We start from the raw sequence: 19154 nt of genomic DNA on the forward strand, positions 1-19154 counted from the left end.
TGTTCTGCTCTGCTCTGTATTTTCCTTACGCTTTTTCCATTTTGTTTTTCATTTACATTAAAAGGCTCCAAATGAGCGTAATTAAAATTGACCCAAGGGAGTAGAGCCCCGGCAATAAAAAGTGCGAGATGGAAGGCGGGCCAATTTTTGCATAATTAGGCGGGCAGAGGGAGAAAGAGACTACATGAATCATCCGGGGGCTTTGGTTTGGATTTATGAATGTCGAAATTAAACTCATATATGCTAAATTGAATCTGGGCCCCATTGAGTCAATGATACTCGGGGCCAAAGTTGCAGCTAGAGGGGCGAAGTCTGTGTGGCAACAAGGACCTTGCCACCTCCTGTGTGGCCTTGTGCTGCTGTTGCTACTGCTGCTGCTCTCCGCCTTCTATGGCTCTTCTGTCTCATTTAATTTTGAACTTTTTTGATTTCTCTGGTGGCCAAACGGCTCCCCAACGACATGTGCGGCGAGTGAAAAAGTTGATTCCAAAGTTACCCCGGCGCAAAGGCAGCAAATTAAACTACAAATTCATTTACGCAATGCAATTTCAGCTGGCAAATTAAATTCAATTCGCACAAACGAAAGTTTATCTCGCCGCTTGGGGTAATTATGTTCGCATTTAGTGCCAGATTATGGTACACTGAATTAAGAGCGCAATGCAAATTAAAAACTTATTCATGCTTTTGCCGAATAAATGCAATTTCTATAATTTCTTTTGGGCCCCTTTTCCCTGTGCTCCCTCGCCCGCTCCCCTCACTTTCCTTTTTTTATTGGTCCGCCCCACTTCACCATATTTAATAGCACAAAATGGCCCACAGAAATGGGGCCCGACGACATTTTGTGTAATTTATTTGGCCTACGGGCGCATCAGAGTCCCTTCGCTTTTCCCGTTTTTCCGCTTTTCCTTTTGCCAGCGACGATGAGGCGCGCAAATACTTTAAGACGATTTTATGTAAATGTTTTTCGTGCTCATGTTTTAAGTGTGCTGGCATCGCCTTCGACAAACGCCAAAAAAAAGGCAAGCGCCGACCGTCAGAACAAAGGATGCGGCCGGATTTCAACAGCCTCCTGCTTACGGTACACTGAGGGAATAATAATAAAATAGTTATCAGTACTCTATTCTTAACTTGGGATGTTTTTGGCAACTTTAAATAAACTAACCAAGTATTTCATTTGGTAATGTAATGAGTTGCTAATAAAAATTAAATTTGATTATTGGAAATTTCTTGAAATCATATATTTATATCCTTTAAAATTAAATAAATAACTTGTTTAAAAGTTAGTTGCATAGAAATATTTATTAGCAAATAGTTTTAGATATTTGAAGTAATATTTTAAAAATAGAAGAACTGTGACTACACAATACCAAATATTTAATCAATATAATTTATATAAAATCAAAGAATGAATTGTTTTTCGGTCTTTTCTACTAGATAATAAATATTTTTACCATCTCAAGGTTCCATATTTAACTTCATTACTGTTTTTCCAGTGTTTTCCTTATTCTCGAAGCCTGTTCGGCTCCTTTGCCGTGTCTGTTCATTCGGAATTTTATTCAAAATGGATTATGCCGCCTGCGAGTGAAAATAAAACAACACAAAAAATAATTCTGCTCCATTTTCCCCACGTTGTTGTTGGTGTGGTTGCCGGTTTTGTTTTTACGCCGGTTGGCTGGTGGTAGCCCCATTCGTTTTTGCCGCCGAATTTGTAAGTGTTTATGTTTATGCGACAAAGTGCCAAGGACCAAGGATTGTGTTCCTGCTCCTGGCCAATGCTGATAATGCTCTCCGAGTAAAGCAAAACCTTAAAGCAAGCACTCAAAAGTTGAGTTTAATGAATGGCGAAATTGGTGTTTGATTTCGGTGCGGCCATAAATCTTCATATGGTGCGTCCCATGTGTGCTGACTCAACTGGCAATTATCTCGGCCCCGCCAGTTTTCCACTTTCTTTCACTTAAGTAAAAAAGTAAAAGTAAATCAATATGCCCGGCACGGTATAAAAATTTATACGACAAATAACGCATTAAATTGAATTGCTAAATTTCATTTTATTGTTGGATCGTGCGAGGAGTTTTTCACCGGGATTCACGGGATTCCTCAATTTCGCGACGCCTTAGCTTTCGCCTGCCAACTGCATAACTCTTTCGTTTATTAACCGTTTCCCGCGATTCCAGCCCGATTCCCAGCCACCCACATATGGGTGGTGTATCGAACCAACAAAGGCGCCAGACTCACAGCTATATGGCTATGGCGATGGCGATGACGATGGTGACAACGCCAGCTGGCGTGATAAGCCATTCATTACGATTATTATGGAGGAGGTGCCAGCAGAGAGCAAAGGGAAGAGGGCAGAGGGACCAACGTACAACACACATGGTCTTGAACTCTCGGCGAGCAAATAAAAAAATACTGCTGATGGGAGTAAAAAATTTTCATACTCATTTATTTTTATTTACTGCGCGCAATTTGCACATAAAAGCCAGCAAAGTCAAAGCCGAAAGACTGAAACCGAAAGCCTGAAACCGAAAACCGAAAACCAAAGTCGAGCCCATGGCGTGTGAAAGGGTTTTCTCTGACTTTTAGCCAGCTGAAAATATGGAAAAATTATGCGTGGCCATAAAAGCTGAGCGCGGCTAAACAGAGCGGTGCACGGGCAAATGTCGATGGCGATGTCGATGTCAATGGCATTGTCAATATTTAAGTTTTGACATTGTTATGACAGCGGATGGCGGAAAGTTTTTGCGTGAAGTTAATTTATGGTGTTCATGTGTGCAAATGTTGTCATAAATGTCAAGCGATTTTTTCGCTTCGGTCTTCTTTATTTTTTCCGGTAGAGAATTATATGATCGTATCGAAAGGCGATTGGTGTTGGGTCATGCGTGTAAAATTAAGTGCAGCCGGCTTACTCTTTAATTATGGGCAACATGCTGGCATTTGGCCAACAAAAATCCTAGGCGCCAGGCCCTTAAATGGAAAACGAGTCCGGAAAATATTTCATTTCGTTTTATTTGGCTTTCTTTATTAAAGCTCCGCTCGGGCAGTGAAAATCACAGGGCAGAACTAAAGCGGCTGCGGGGCGTATGCGCAATTTGTTTTATTTGTGTTGCAGAGGTCCTCTCGGAACGGCCAAGACAAATTTATTTCCAACTTTGACTCTCGGACTTGGTGAGATTCTGTTTTAATTTGCGATTTTCCGCTTGTTTTGCCAATTAGACGCCATTTGACTTTACGATTGCCAAACAGTGCCCACAGAAGTCCAAAAACTCCCGCATTCTGCAATAAATTAACTTTGACCCTTTCAGCTGTCCAAAGGCACACAAGAAATTATTTCATAAATTTTATAAAATTATTAAATTGAAAATGATATGCAGAGTACCAATAAATATTTTTTTATAACAATAGAAGATATTTGAATCCCCTTTATACCCATTATATTTATATTTAGTATTCATATTATAGTTCATATTACATTATATTATTTTTCCCTGTGCAATGGCTGTCATCATCCAATCGAGTTTTCCGTTTATTCCTTTGGGCCAAATGGCGGGGCAGACAACAACTTTCCAATGGATTTTAATTCAATTAGCATCAGCGGAACGCAAGTCAATTGTAAAAGAGTTTTGCTTTCATCTCCGTCTGTTTTTCGCCCCATTCTCCATTTTCCAGCTCTTGCGGCCTGTTTTCTTCAATTTATTTTGGCGAGTATAATTTACTTAGGCAGCAGGAACAGCGGCAGCAGATTCAGGGCCAGGATTCTTGTGGGAAGCTCATAAATAGCAAATCTGCTTCAGTTGGCATTGTGGCCAGTGCTTTAAGCTTGTTTATGTTGCCTGGCAAGTGAAAGTTAATACGCGTGCGAAATTCTCAGACGCTTTTCGCACGAACCCAGCAGCCGAAACAAAAATAATGATATTAAACTTTGGCAAAGGAATTATATTTCATCCGAGATGACATCAGCTCCACAACAGAGTTGCATGCATACAAATATACTTACATACAACGTGTATAACGTCTATCTCGGGCAAACTTTTCGGGGCAAAGTACTTGGATGCGATAAGAGGACACACGAATGGATCCCTGTGTTTTGGCTCCGGGAAAAATGGAGTTTGGGTCCCTGCCCTGCATTTTATGGAATGCAATAAAAAACTTTTCAGACAGCCTCCGCAAGTATGCAATGCAAATTGTGTAAAGAACGAGCGAGCGAGCGACTTTAAGGAACATCCACGGAACGCTACAAAATAAATAAATAAACGCCAGCTGACTAAGCCACGAAGCCAAACAATTGACTGAGAACGCGTTATTCCTCACCGAAAAATAACAGAGAGAAGAATGAAAAAATAATAATAATTCGGACACTAATCCGGGCTTAGAAACTTGGCTTTATTTTAATCAAACCGACGGGGCGAGCAGCACGAAAAGTTCCCCAAGCTGCCAGACACACGCGCTCCCTTACAAAAAAACCTCTGAACGAGGAGTACAAAAAGAAGCCATTGGCGAAATACGCGACAGCCATGATAAGGGGGATAAGCCCCTGGAGGGGAAGCGGTGGGGATGTGCTCCAGATATATCCGGGTTCCGGGTCCAAATGAAGTTCAACTTGTGCCGACTTTAAGTTTCTGCCCGAGCATGACAAATGCCAATGAGCGGCTGCACTGCATATGGCAGTTCTCGAGTCGGGGATGAAAATCTGGGTTGGGATGTGTACAATGTACATGGTACACGGAGGGAAAAAGTACTTGAAGTTTGGCTGTAGGAGTTTTATTTAAAATATTTATAAACAAACAAACAAAATACTTGGACTTTGAAAAGGGAATTTCTCTAATTTTTTCAAAATAGATTTCTTCAATTTAGAATGTCTAATACATTTTGTGGTGATATTAAAAATACATTTTTATTGTTTTGGAAAATAGAATATTCACATAAAAAATTGTAAAAATAGTATATTCATTCAATGAAATAAATACATTTTTTAACTTAACTTTTCAATCTAAATCTTAGCTCAAATGAACTGTTTAACAAATAATTACATATTCGTAAATTGGTAATTGGGCAGAGGCTAATTGAATTTCTTTCCATGTATGGGAAGACCACAAATGGTATACGTGCAGCACTCACAATAACGAGGCACACTCGCACACACACACTGACAAACAGAGGGACCCGAAAGCAGCCGGAAAGAATTGCTCTGTAATTTAATTTAACCAACGATGAGAGTCTGAGTTTCGAGCTGCGAGGGAACTGGGCTGAAAAAATGGCGGGCGCCAGTTAGTGGTGCGTGCGCCATAAGCTAAAATGTCAATATTTGCCTATGCCACGCATAAAATGCCAAGGCATATGCCTTGTGGTGGCCATTCAAAGGCAAAGGATGTCCTCCTCAGTGTTTCATTTCATTTTTTCGCATTGCCGCCAGTTGTTTGACGCTCGCCAACAACAACATCCTTCTATCTGTAATGTCAGCGGCGATGAGTGCGCGGCGAGCGGAAATTAGCAAACGATTCGAGCAGCCAAAAAAAATAATACAAGAATATAAAATAAAAGCAACAGAAAAAAAGAGGAACGAACGAATGTAAGCGGGGCGTGTGCTTGTTATTTGATTTCGTCCTGATTTTACCCAGCTGCTTTGCCGCATATATATATTTTCTTTAATAATTTCCTGTTATAAACAAATCAAGGATGTAATAACGCAGTTCAATGCGTAAATGTTGCTGTCTCCGCTCCCAAAACTCCTGGTTGCTCCTCGAAAATAAATGCCACTGATTATGATCATAAAAGCCATTTCAAACCGTAATGGCCGAGAAAAGTGAACTTTTCCAACGATGTGGAAACGTGGTTGGGGGCACATAGTAAGCACACTAACCTACAATACACAGTGGGAGAAAAACCATAAACCAGGAATGGGTTGTTACATCTCAAAAAATAATAAATAAGTAATGGTAAACCTATTTAATTTTTTAAATACATTTCAATTTTCAATGAAAATATTGATTTATTTCGTAGTTTTTGTTAAAGCAAATAAATGGAGTTCCTTTTAAAAGACAAAGCTGTAAATTCGATTACAACCCATGTAATATTAATGAAATCAACATGAAAAAAAAGATTTTTTTTTGCATTGTGTTGGTAATCAATTTAAAACTCTTAACAACACACATAAGTAAATTATTCAACAGTAAAACAAAGCTCTTTGATTTGCATTGCAGGCGAAAAAGTTAAAGCAGCAAAAAAGTGAGTGCGATGAAAATATGTGCTATCCGCCGAGTTTTTAAACTAACTAGCGAATACTTTCATTTTTTTCCCCAAGTGCAGGGCAAGATACACAAGCATATCCGAACCCGGCTACTAGGGAAAGTATCTCAAGGACTAAGCCCATTAGCTCGCTGCTCTTGAACCTTTTTTCGCAGCGGGCCCTGGCATTTCTTTGCTTTGCCTGCTTTTGCATGAAAATGCTGCCAAAAAAACCGAGAAGAAAAAATAAATAAATAAAGAAAAAATGTAAAATACTTTAGCCAACATAAAGGGCTACTCTCGCACACACATGCGCATCTAGGATGGCAAATGTAAGTACAGAAACAACAAGCAGGCAGGCAGGCAGTCAGCAGTCTTCAAGCCGAGCAAGTCAAGTGTATGAAATGTAACAAAGACCTAACGAGAATTACAGCCTCAACATGCACATGTACGGAATAATGAGAAAATATCAAAAGTGCCCAGGCTCACGCACACACTTTGGACGTCGTGGACTTGGACTTGGTCTTCTAGGACCCAGAACCGAGAACCCAGGTCCAGGCTCAATGTCAACTTAAAGCCCTTGCAGCTCGACATTGCCGCCGGCCACGACATTGAGGTTGAGGGTAAAAAATGCCATTATTACGTAGGGTTTTTCACTCGCCGGGTTCTCTCTTAATTTCCTTTAAAGTGCCGTCATAGCAGAAAAAAAACTGACGCTAATGAGCTACTTAGGCAATGACTTAAGTCGTTATTGTGCTGCCGCATATCATCGCATTACACATTACATTACACACACGCACTGTTGGTTCGTAATTTGAGACTCGCAGAAGAACCCTTGCCAGTTTCAAGGTTTTTTGTCTTAACTACTCAAAACTTTCGCTGGGATTTTAAGAGGGGGTTTGGATGTAAAGTTCCTCTAGGGCCAAAAGCCGATTGATCCTGGCCATTTGTTGCTCCATTGTGTGATGGCTGGCTTTTGTGCCAGTTCGTTCCGTAAAATGGTATATAATATTCGATTAATATTTCAATAAAGTGTTTGCCCCTTTACGGATTATAATAAGGTCCATTGTGCGACCCTTTGGCACCGCACTGCACAAAGGACACAATGGCCGGCAGCTCCTTGGGGGTTGGGGAAGTGAATAATGAAGTTTCTTGGAATTAGAATTTCTTCTTCAGCTTGGTCTTGGGGCGCAGAGCCGAGCAGCCACTCCATTCAATAAGCGGCCTTTTGTATGTTTATTTGTAGATTTGTCGGAGCCCAGATTGAGGCACTTGCTGAGCAAAATTGCAGCCATTACGACGAAAGCGAACAATGCCAGTTGATTTTCGGGCCCCGCCGCGGGGCTCTGAATTATGCGTCCAAAAATAACATGCCACCCACGCACGCATATCAGGGATATACCTCATTAGGTTTCGGCATTAATCAGGCTGAGTCACCACCCACCGCCAGATGATGTCAATTAAATGCGTCCCGTCAAAATATTTACCCCCTTTCGCCCCGAGAAAAAACCCAAAAATAGTTCAATGCCGAGACAATCTCGAGTGGTTCGAAATCAGCGTCATCACGCGCTCTAAAATGTTATTTTATTAATTAAATCGAGCGGGCAAGTGTCAAATCAGCGCCTCCGCCGCACAGCCAACCCGTTTTTCGCCACCTCCCCTGCGGCTTGTATTGCGGTTCAATGTGCGACGATGACGACGACAACGGCGACGGCAAACAACATTTTCGTACATGTCAACATGGTGTCATAATTAAAATGTTCACCAGGCCATGCCACTCGGCTCGCCGGGCCTCCTGCTCCTCATCCTCCTCCTCCATCAGCCCCTGTTGGGCCAGCAAATTGGAGGTTTTACATGCCTGCCCCCGGACAAGGCCAATGCCGACAGGCATTTCCTTTTCGAAAAATTCGCCGGGAGACATGCTTAATGATTGGACAGAGCTGAACCCATGTCCCGTTCACTGTCGCTGCACAGCGAAAATCAATTTCAATTGGGGCTTTCACTGGTAAAATCGTACCAGTTAACATTCCATAAACTATGTGTAAATATCTGCTGGTTATTAACATTTGAGATATAGCAAGTTACTAGATGGCGTATACAAAACCACCAATAACTTCTAAATTTAAAAATGTAATACCGAATTTTTAAAAAAATTTAGAAAATTATATATTTAAAATTGTAGCCGGAAACTAACCATTTTTTTAAGTGTTAGTATATTGATAAAATTGTAACAAATATCTGCTGTTGGATTTCAATTCGATAAATAGCGAATTTAAGTTTTAAAAATTATTTATAAATTAGTTTATAGTTTCTTTTCTATTTATTTTATATTTTATAATTTTATCTGAAGGTTAAAAATTTAAATGGAAATTATATCAAGTGTTAAAATTTGTTTAAATATATTATCATTTTAAATTATTAAATTTAAATACACATTTCCTTATTTTAATGTGAAAAGACTAAGATCTTTCAGAAAATATGGTTATTTAAAAAAAATAATCTTCTCTATGTAGTTTGTAGTTTGTAGTTGTCAGTTGGCTGATTGGTTTAGCGGTTGGCTCGGTAGCTGTGACATTTGTTGGCTAAAACGCCACCAAGCTAATTTGAGTGCCCCGCGATAATGATTGAGGAGCTAAGGGCGGTAATCGATGCCTTTGAGCGTTGCGAAAGAACAACAGAAACTCATGTTCGTAAGTGCAAAAGTTTTGTCATTATAAATTGCCATTTTGTGTTGTTTAGACTGCTTAAAAATTCGCTAAAAACATGTTTGTTCATTGGCCAGAGCCTCGGAACTTTATCCGGGCCACTTAGGCTTGATTAATGTGCCAGCATTTGCCGGCGAAACTGGACGCTGGCCATCGTAAATAAAAACGCTGCCTCCTCTGGATCCTCTGGCTCCTGGCCCACATTTCTGCCTTTATTGTCTCAAGGTTAATTTGAATGGCAAACTTTACGTAAGCATTCTTCTATATTAGGATACTTTATTTCGTTCTGCTCTCGCTCTCCACTCTATTATTATATTCTGCTACCATTTTTTTGCTTTCTTTTTATTTACTGTCCAATGAGTGTGTTTTGTGTGTGTTGGTCATTCGGCGGGAGGAAAGAGACAAATATAAATGAAAAAAAAATTAATCAAAAATTCTGGAGACAGGCGAGAGATACAGATAGAAATGATATGGAGGGGAATGCCCTGGGATATTTGCATTTTCCATTTTGCTCCGCATTTATCATGATTGCAATAAATAATATTGCGGTTTAACCCACCGCTGACCATTTTATTCACTGCTCCGCCATTTTTCTGCGTTTTTCTGCCAGACTGTTAAGTTTTTAAACGATTTAAATTGTTTGCGACTGCTGCCACTGAATTCGATTGCGCAAAATGGCCACTTAAAGCTGAAATTCCTCTGGGGCCAAAAGGCTAATTGTGTGCCAATAGCTGTCGGTGGGGTCAGTCAGTCACTGTGATTGAATGTTTCACTCGTTGGCCGCTGGCTCCGAATGGATGGGAGGGTGGTAGAGTGAGGTAGTGAGATTGAGTGACTGCATCGATTCGCCTTTGAAGGACGTTTTCAATTTGTGGCGAAAATTTAAAGAATTTTCCCGAAAAACAGGGCAGCAAGTACAGCAGTTTGTGGCAGCTCTACTGTGATGTGTTTTCTTGCCTTGGCCCCAGGAATTTCTCTTGTGAATTTTCCAGCTAGTTTGTGACGCTTTTCCCCCCTAGCAAACACTCACTCACACACACACACACACTCTTGTGTTTCGAGGGTTTGCATGTACATCGCAGAAATTCAAATTCAGCAACTGGCAGACCCGCATGATAATGCGCATATTTCTATGGATTATAGCCTACTTTTTGGGGCTGGCTTGGAGCCTTTTCGACTGTATTAGACAGTCGGGGCTTCGAGCTGGCGGAATTAGACACACTCGGAATGTATCCACCACTCATATGCATAAATATTTCTGCGTTTATTCTCTGCGTGACCCAAGAATCGAGGGATGGGTTGGGTTGGGTTTTTGGCTTGAATTGGGGGAAAAACCACCAAACGATCTGACAATTGTGCCGGCAACTTGCAAATTTGCATAGAAAGAGGCCGCAATTTTGCGCTTTGCATGTTGCTATTTGAGCATTTTAGCCATTCGACGCTTTATTGTTTGCAAATATGAATACTCGGCAACGATGGCATCTATTGACGTGCAAAAAGCGACTAAATTGGGCAAGGAAAAGTGGCTAAAAATAGCAACGGTGAATTGGTAAGAATTTAAAAAAATAAAACGTAGATATAGAAAAATTAGAATGATCAAATAATTATTGGTATATTTTTAGATAGGCCCATTAAAATTCTCGATTCAAAAAAAATCTTTTTTGGGTATTGCAAAATTATTTTCTGTACAAATAGACATTGCAAAATAAAATCGAAAGAGACCGCTATAGTCTTACTTGTCTAAATAAGTGCTGGGGAGTTGGAGATATGCATTCAGCACTGCTTGAACTTCATTATTTGCTCATAACTTGTTATTTAATAATCCGATTTGAAAAATTTCTTCTACATTTTGATACACACAATAAAATTTCATTTATTCTTTTCCATGATCTTTGAAAATGTGTGCGGTAGACACATTTTACTCTACTAGTTAGGTGTATAATAAATAGTTTAATGAAGAGAAAAAAGGCCCACAACAATTAAACAAGAGTTTTCTAAACAAATGTACCTTATGTGTGTCTACAATAAATAGCGTAAGGTCGATAACATAATAAATAAATACCCTCCATTCATTCCCGATCAACCAGAAAATAGCCAATCCGGCAGCACACATAATGCCTTTCAATTCCACAAGTACAACCACAACCCGCTTGTATTTCCATTGTTCGATTGTCGGTGGGGCAGCGTCAATTGCCGTCAATTGGCGTCAATTTCGCATGGGATGTGGATTATTGCGGCTTGGCACTTGGGAGCACTTACCGAGCACTTGGGCAGCGGTCCCTCCGGCGTCTTCACCTTCCAGCCGAGGAGCGGCGGTATGCAGATGAGGGCGGACATTATCCAGACCGCCGTGATCATGACGGCTGCCCGCGCCGGCGTCCTTGACTTCAGATAGTCGACGGCCTTGGTGATGCTCCAGTAGCGATCCAGCGAGATGAGGCAGAGATTCATGATCGAGGCGGTGCTGAGCAGGACGTCCATCGCCGAGTGGATGTCGCACCACCAGCTGCCGAAGATCCAGTAGCCCATCAGCTCGTTGGCCAGCGAAAAGGGCATGATGATGAGGCCCAGAAAGAAGTCGGCCACCGCCAGCGAGGCGATGAACCAGTTCTGTATGTTCTTCAGCGACTTCTCCGTGGCAATGGCTATGATCACCAGCATATTGCCCACCACGATGATGATCATCAGGATGGTCACGATAACGGAGGCGATCACAATGTGGGTGAGCGTATAGCCACTGGGATAGTGGCCATCCCAGTGGACTTCTGTTTGATTCGGATTGGTTAGATTTCCGGATGTCGCCCCCGAACCGCCGCTCTGATTGTAATATCCCGCCGCCATCTGAAGGCTGCTGTTGTAGAAGCTGCCATTCAGAAAGAATATCGTGTCGTTCACATTGATATATCCCAATCCCGATCCGGATCCGGATCCCGGGGGCAGGGTCAGCTGACCATCGACACTGAGCAGGGGCGGATTGAGGGTGGCATTATCTGGTTTTCCTGTCGTGAATACGGCCAGAAAGTCATCGGTGCTGATGTTGCCCGTATTGATGTTAGCATTCAGTCGGCTATAATCCATTGTGGTGATCTGAATCTGCATTCGTCTAACTAACTCTGTGGATTCCAGAGTCTAGAGTCTGATTGGTCCCATGCTGCCGGTGTTTATAATTAAATCTTATTGCGCGCGAAATTCCAATCGATTAAATCCTAATAATTTAACTAATTCCTATAGCATATATAGCATAGCATTCGAATATTATTTCGATTATTTATACCCGTTTTGCACCGAAACTTGTGTGCGAGCGACGCGTTCTGCGGCGAAAACGCGAGCTTCTTTCCTCTATGTATTTATTTATTTTATGTTTTGTTTTGGTTTGCTTGGTTTTTTGTATTGTGGTTTAATCAATTAGAGTCTACAGTATGTACAGTGTTACAGTGGATACACGGACACTTATTATGACAGAGACGCGAGTAGAAAAGGCTGCTGGCTATTTACAGGAGGATGGCATTGTGGCTTGGCCGGAACACGATCCCATCGATCCGGCTCACATGGCGTATGCGTTACGGGTCCGCCTCTGGCCGACTCATCAGTCAGACATTCCGCACGCTGGCATTAGCAATTAATTGAATAACTTGTGATTTTCCACTGAAACCGAAAAATAAATTGTGCGGATCCCTGTGATGGATGCTGTTTTTGTTCCGCTTGATATTCGATTTTAGATTCTTCTAATTTCTTATGTTTATTTACACAAAAACGCGCGACCCGCGATTTCGGCCCTCAATCAGGCGTTGGCATTTTTTGGCTCTGTCGTTGAGAGGAAACTGTTGCCGTGTCGGCTAAATTTGGTTGGATCTTTTGGCTTCTGTCGGCTACTTGGCCAATGGGCGCGCCCGGAACACGTTCGCACCGCTGGAACTGCACATCCTAACTGAACGCCATCCGCTGGCGCTTTCATCGCTGCCCAGTTTGCTACCAAAATCGCCGTCCACAATTGTCAGTTTGCCGTTCGTGTGCGGCTGCCTTCGTTCGTTTGTTGTCGTTTTTCCACCTAGGGAAATTCTCTCTCCCTCTCTGTGTTTCTCTCTGATTTTCCGACGCTCTTTCGGGTTCCGAAATCATCCAACTTGTGGGTGTCGTTTTCCATGTGCGGGCTCATTTGAAATGCTCATCTTGAGTGTCCCGCACTTGCAGTGGTCGCCTTTGTTTACCTATTCCATTGGCAAGTGTTGCGGTGTCAACAGATTAAATTTCTGGCTAAGCAAACAGTACAGCAATATTTTGCTCGAATAAATAACGCAGCAGGCAAATATGAACAAAAAAGCAATTATAAAATGTTAATATTTACCGTGTACTTCGTTTATGGCGGTCAATACCATTATATCATTGCTTATTAAAAGAAACACTGCTAATCGAAAGTGCCATAAAGGAAAAAATAATCAAGGAAAACTATTTTTTTATGATTAATGTAAGAAAGAAATACAAAATATAAACGATTAGATGGTCTAATAATAATTTAAATATATTTAAAGCGGGTATACTGATAAAGTGACAAAATGTTGTAATACCAACAATTAAAGCCCATCTATTATTTAAAAAATGGTGTTTAATAATATCTGCAAACAAAATAGAAAATATTTATTTACATGAGGAAAAACTAAATGCTTTTTAAGCACACATACTTATTTTTTTTTTTATCTGCTAAAAAAGATAAAATACTATATACAACTAAATAAATAAAAGACTTTAAACACTTTTGAGTAGATTCCGTGCAATATAGATCAGAGCCTATAAAATTGGTCTAAGAAAGGACTTTCTAATTTGGATATTAGATCAATACAATGGTAGCATCATTATCTCATTTAACCCATTCAATTTCGATATCGTATTCCTCTTGTTTTCCTCCGCTTGTTGCCACTTACAAGCAAGCCATGTTCCACAAGTGCAATTTCATTTTCCGCTCTCCAAATGATTTCGCAGGGAAATTCTCTCCGGCCATTCGGTGTTCCATTTGCCAAAACATTCCCCACTGTGTTGCGCTCTGTTGTGCTTTGTTTGCCTTTGTCCCAGTGGCCTAAACCAAAAACCGAAACTTATTTTTGTGGCAGCACTTTTCACGTTTTGCCATTTTTAAGAGGGGGGTTTGAATCTTTTTTTCCCTCGAAGAGCCCTCTCGGATTTGTGCATATGTTTGCCAAGGGTTGCTGCTGGCCAGATTCGCTGGCCATGTTTGCGCGTTGCTACCTTTTGTTTACATTTTCGTTTTAACCCACATACGGGCCCCGGTTATCAAGGCAAATGTTGGTCGCTGGGCCCGCCTTTAAACACTTCTCAAGGGGGTTGGTAGGTGGGTGGGGGATGGCCAATAAAAGCGTAATGAAGCCATCCACCTGCAAAAGGTGTGCGGGCATTGAAAAGGAAGGAGGCCCATCAGAACAGCCAACATATCAGGCACATTATGCGCGATAGTCACGTCTGCTGGGCACATAATTGAAAAGCGAACTTGAGCGTATCAATCGGGCAAACAGGTTGTTACTGCTTTGCTCTGTTCCTCGCTGGCTGCTCAATGAAATCAGCTAGAAATTATGATAATGAAAAAGGCGAGAGCTCGAAGTTCTGCACCCTCGCTGCTTGGGTTTTTATATGAAGGTGGTAGGTGGGTAGGTACAAACACCCATCGCCTTGTTCATCAAGTGTAGACAGTGCGTATGAGTTATTTGATTATGTTAAGCATACGTCTTGGCGCTGCCGCGCATAATTTCAAATTACACGCAGCACACATCAGCATCTCAGCGCCTTGGCATCAACATAATAAATCCGAAAAGGCCGTTGCCTGACAAACAAGCTAAGGCCAACTCCCCACATATATGTACGTAGTACGTCCTACATACATATGTATATGCACCCACGCACTCGGCAGAGTGACAAATTCCGGAAACAACAAGCGACAGCAGCAACGACTCGGCAGCGGGCACTCATCTTCAATGCATGGCGGAAGATTGCTTGTCAAGCTCTGATTATGTTAACTGCCTACGAAGGTACCTGTGCCGGATTGCCAGCGATGGCGGAGTCCAGGGTCCTGATATCACTCAGATATGCCCGAAACAGAGCCAGAGGTGATGAAAGACGTGGGATTTCTTAACCTCCAGTTTTCCAGAAACGTTTTAAGAACATAAATTGGTACATAGTAGTATAAAACGTACACATTTAAAACCTATGTAAACTTTTATATACTTAGTTTATGCTACGATTTTAAGTCATTTTCGACACAGACGATTTCATGAAAAGTCAGTTTCAATTACAATTTTATTTTAAATATATTACAATTAACTACAAAATATTGGTTTACACAATTTTAACCAAAAGTCAGAAATAAAGTCAGAAAAGTCAATATAACTTACAACCCAATTAAAGCCGAGTGCGAAATAAATACTTTGCATATATTGTAATAATAGTTTTGGAATCTGCTATATTATTTTACACCCATTCTGAAACAAGACCCTTCTCAATAATTAATCCACTTTTTATTGTAATTTTGAGCACTCCCTGAATTGGTGACTTGCAGTTTGGACTGTGTTCTTAGTGCATTGCAGCCTCGGAAAAGACACCAGCTCCAAGTGCGCATACATTAAATTATATGCACATATATCAGAGCTGCCACTGCATTTGCTGTCGCTGCAATTTCTCCTGCATCACGCTCTGTGCCGATGGCAGAGCTCTCCTAATGGAAGACGACTGGCATTCCCATCCAGATCCAGAACCCCACAGAACGGAACTGCATTGAGATTTGTCCTGGCACTCGCCTCGTCCATTGTTGTAACTGCTCTAAATCCACTTTTAATTCGCCGCACGTTTTCCATAATGAAATCGGATTTGTGGGCCGTGGGAAAGTGTGGCAGACAGCGAAGAGGAGGGTGTGCGCCATAAATTGAGCACTCAGAAGCACGCTGCGCTTTGTCACGGTCCAAAATGCTGCGACTACAGCGACTACAACTGCGACTGTGCGGAGAAAGGTCCCGAAAATGTGTCATGGCGGCTAATGCCGCATTTTGAGGAATGCTCAAATGCAGCGCACACTAATGGCAGCAAATATATTATGCCCGCTTATCATTCGCATTAGCTGGCAAAATTGTAGCTAAGAGATTTTTCGCATGCACGCGGTGGGAGCCAGCAGAAAAAACGAGACAGAGATGAAAAATACAAATTTTAAATGGCAGCCAGGCAGGAAATTGCGCTACTCATACGCACCGTGGCCCCGTCTGTTGCATTATCTTAATTTAAAAACTCGCTACAGCTACGAGCTGGCTGCTCGTTTGCCGTGTTTTAGTTTCATTAGCTTGGCTGAAAAGCCATTTATCAAGCTGTCAGCGCCAATTATTTATATCCCTCTCGCAGCACGCGGAGAAATATTATAGAAATATTATCATGGCTTGGCGGCAAATAAGTGCGTCGGATCAATCCGCGTTTGGCGTTAAATGGAATGGCAATCGCTTGGCATTAAATGCGCAACAAAATTAAATTAATTGCCAACCTTTTGGCCCCGCTCCTCGCTGCTGTTTATCGCCGAACAATTTAAAGTTTTAATCTCTTAACGCATTTAACCGAAGGGCCCGAGGCTCTGCTGGGCGGCATTAGCCTGGCAATTAACCATCAGAAGCATGACTTTGGGCAACATGTGCCGGCAATGCCCAACTCACTTGATCCCACATAGCACGGTGTGTTATATACGCTCCGGTTGGTCCGACATTCAGGAAATTCGAGGCCTACATGGGTCCACAGGAAGTGCATAGTTGGCAGCCATATCGCTTGGCAGGAGCCTTAAATCTCTCTGTCTCTCTCTTGCCATCTACCACTCTGTAAGCCAGTCAGGCCAAAGTTTCAGGGCCAAGTTGTCATAAAATTTATGCGTCTAATTACTTGCACTTTTTGTGCTGCCAACTTTCTCTTCTTGATGGACCCATCGGCGACGTCATTTATTATTTTTATGTACACAGCGAACGTTTTATTGACACGACGGGCGATTGGCTCCGGGTCTAAGTCAATAAGGCAGCGACAACTGAAAAGACTGAAACGACTTCTTGGCTAAAAACGGGGGGGCTGTCATTAATCTTTCGTTTTTGGCCAAGTTGTGCAGCTAATTGCGCCATTTCCATAGGTCTAGCCTCCAGTCAGGGTCGTTTGCTCTCCCCTTTTCCCTCTTACCCATTGCTGTCTCAATTTTCCCCAGTCCCTTTGCAACGGTTATTCATATTTCCATGGCCAGTGACCCAGTCCTGGTCAACTAAGTATTTACAAAGGGGCCCTCGCGACTTTAATGCCCGGAATGTTCGTCTAAATTTTGTGCGAACCGGGACGAAATAAACAAAGCGTCAGAAGGAAGAAAATAAAATATACTGCTGGTGGTACTGCGGCGACGGGCCAGGTAAAATAATCGGGATTATTTATGTGGCTCGGCAGAAATTTGCTTACATATTACACTTTTTCAACATTCTTTTAATTAGCTGCGCCGACAACAAAACGAAAAGTTGCAAACAAAAGCGGCGCAGCACAAATGCTGGGCCTGAGTTGAAAAACAGGTAGTAGCTGGTAAAGAAGGAAGAGGGTTTTTCGGTGGATGGTTGGATGGTCGGATGGCAGTGGGTGGTTGGGTGTTTCCCAGTGGGAGGCGGTTGGTCGCTTTGTTTCGCAGAACGCACCGCGAGCCATGAAAAAGCTTGGACTTGCAAATAAAGTAGCGGCGAAACGGGAAGCCAAACGAGACGAAGCAAAGACGGACTTTTTGGAGAATCCGCTGGCAGGCTCCTCAATGCAGTCAAAAACAAGAGAGAACGCTATAGTCGGGTGCCCCGACTATCAGATACCCGTTACTCAGCTAAAGGGAGAGCGAAGGAGATGGAGATAATTGGCTTAACTCGTGGGTTAAACTTTGATCTGCCGTAACTTTTTAACGAATGGTCCGATTTAAAAACTTTCTTCTACATTTCGATAGGTATTGATAAACACAATAAAACTGCATTTTTACTTTTCCGAAATATTGAAATTTTTAAAATCGTATATTAGCGATTGTGGGCGTTGGAGGGGGCGTGGCACCCTTTTGAAACAAACTTGCGCTGCGTAGGAACTCCTAGAATCTGCATGCAAAATGTCAATCTTCTAGCTTTTATAGTTTCCGAGATCTCAGCGTTCATACAGACAGACAGACGGACAGACAGACGGACAGACAGACGGACAGACGGACATGGCTAGATCGACTCGGCTAGTGATCCTGATCAAGAATATATATAGTTTATAATGTCGGAAACGCTTCCTTCTACCTGTTACATACTTTTGCACGAATCTAATATACCCTTTTACTCTACGAGTAACGGGTATAAATAGACGACTTGTATATAAAAGGAATGCTAAATATAACATAAAATATGCAGGGTAATTATCTATTAAATAGCTATTTATTTTACAAATCTTTTACTCAGGTCAATGTGCATAATTTGTTTTTTTTTGTATATTTTAATATAGTTACCTTAAGCTCTATTCTTAATAACTTTGCAATAAATTAGGTAGGGTTTTAGAATTTCCGGTAATATATATTTTTCCATGTGTAAAATGCGCTTCCCTTATGCCCTTTTCATAGTTCTCTCACATTCCCTCTCCCTCTCTGTTTACCAGTTTCGCATTTTGCGCGCTTGTTTTATGTGAAATTTTTGGAAGCTTGCACAAAAATTTGCTACACAAAGTGCCTGTGGCGCCGAAGGAAATACAAAACCCCATGACTTAATTAGAATTTTGTGTAGCTACTAATGTTGCTGACACGGCTAGGCGCAGTTTGCCTGCGGCTGCCTTCAATCCTTCAATGCTCAAAATGCCCTCCAACGCCCCTTGACGCTCTGCTGACACATGAAATGCATTTGTTTCGAGGTCCTTTTAGTCCTGCGTCCCGCAGTGCGGAAAGTTTCCCAAATGTTGCCTGATTAGTCTAATTACCTTTGATGCATTGAGAAAGATTGTTGAACAACTTTATTCAATTGTTTTCGCGATTGGGATATTTTTCTAATGTCATGTTTGGAGGTAATCAACGTAGTAATTTGGTTAAAAATAAATCTAAATTTTAAACCATTTCGAAAGCATTTTTAATCAATTATAAAACTCCTGTCTTTGCCATAAATTTCTAATTCTTATTTTTCTCTAAAAAATCAGTCATTTGTGCAAAAACGAATCATAAATACCACACTT

General features: G+C 41.5%; 1 protein-coding gene across 2 annotated transcripts in view; it reads right to left on the bottom strand.

Moving 5' to 3' along the window:
* Octalpha2R (alpha2-adrenergic-like octopamine receptor) overlaps positions 1-12856 on the bottom strand; it is a 54979-nt gene extending 42123 nt beyond the window's left edge. For both annotated transcript variants that reach the window (XM_017141775.2, XM_017141774.2), the window contains exon 1: positions 11187-12856. In XM_017141775.2, coding sequence (XP_016997264.2) covers positions 11187-12026 — 840 coding nt within the window. In that variant the 5' untranslated portion in view covers positions 12027-12856. The remainder of the gene's footprint in view (positions 1-11186) is intronic.
* Positions 12857-19154: the final 6298 nt, after the last annotated feature.

The sequence above is a fragment of the Drosophila takahashii genome, chromosome 3R (genome assembly GCF_030179915.1).
Source record: "Drosophila takahashii strain IR98-3 E-12201 chromosome 3R, DtakHiC1v2, whole genome shotgun sequence".
Taxonomy (NCBI): domain Eukaryota; kingdom Metazoa; phylum Arthropoda; class Insecta; order Diptera; family Drosophilidae; genus Drosophila; species Drosophila takahashii.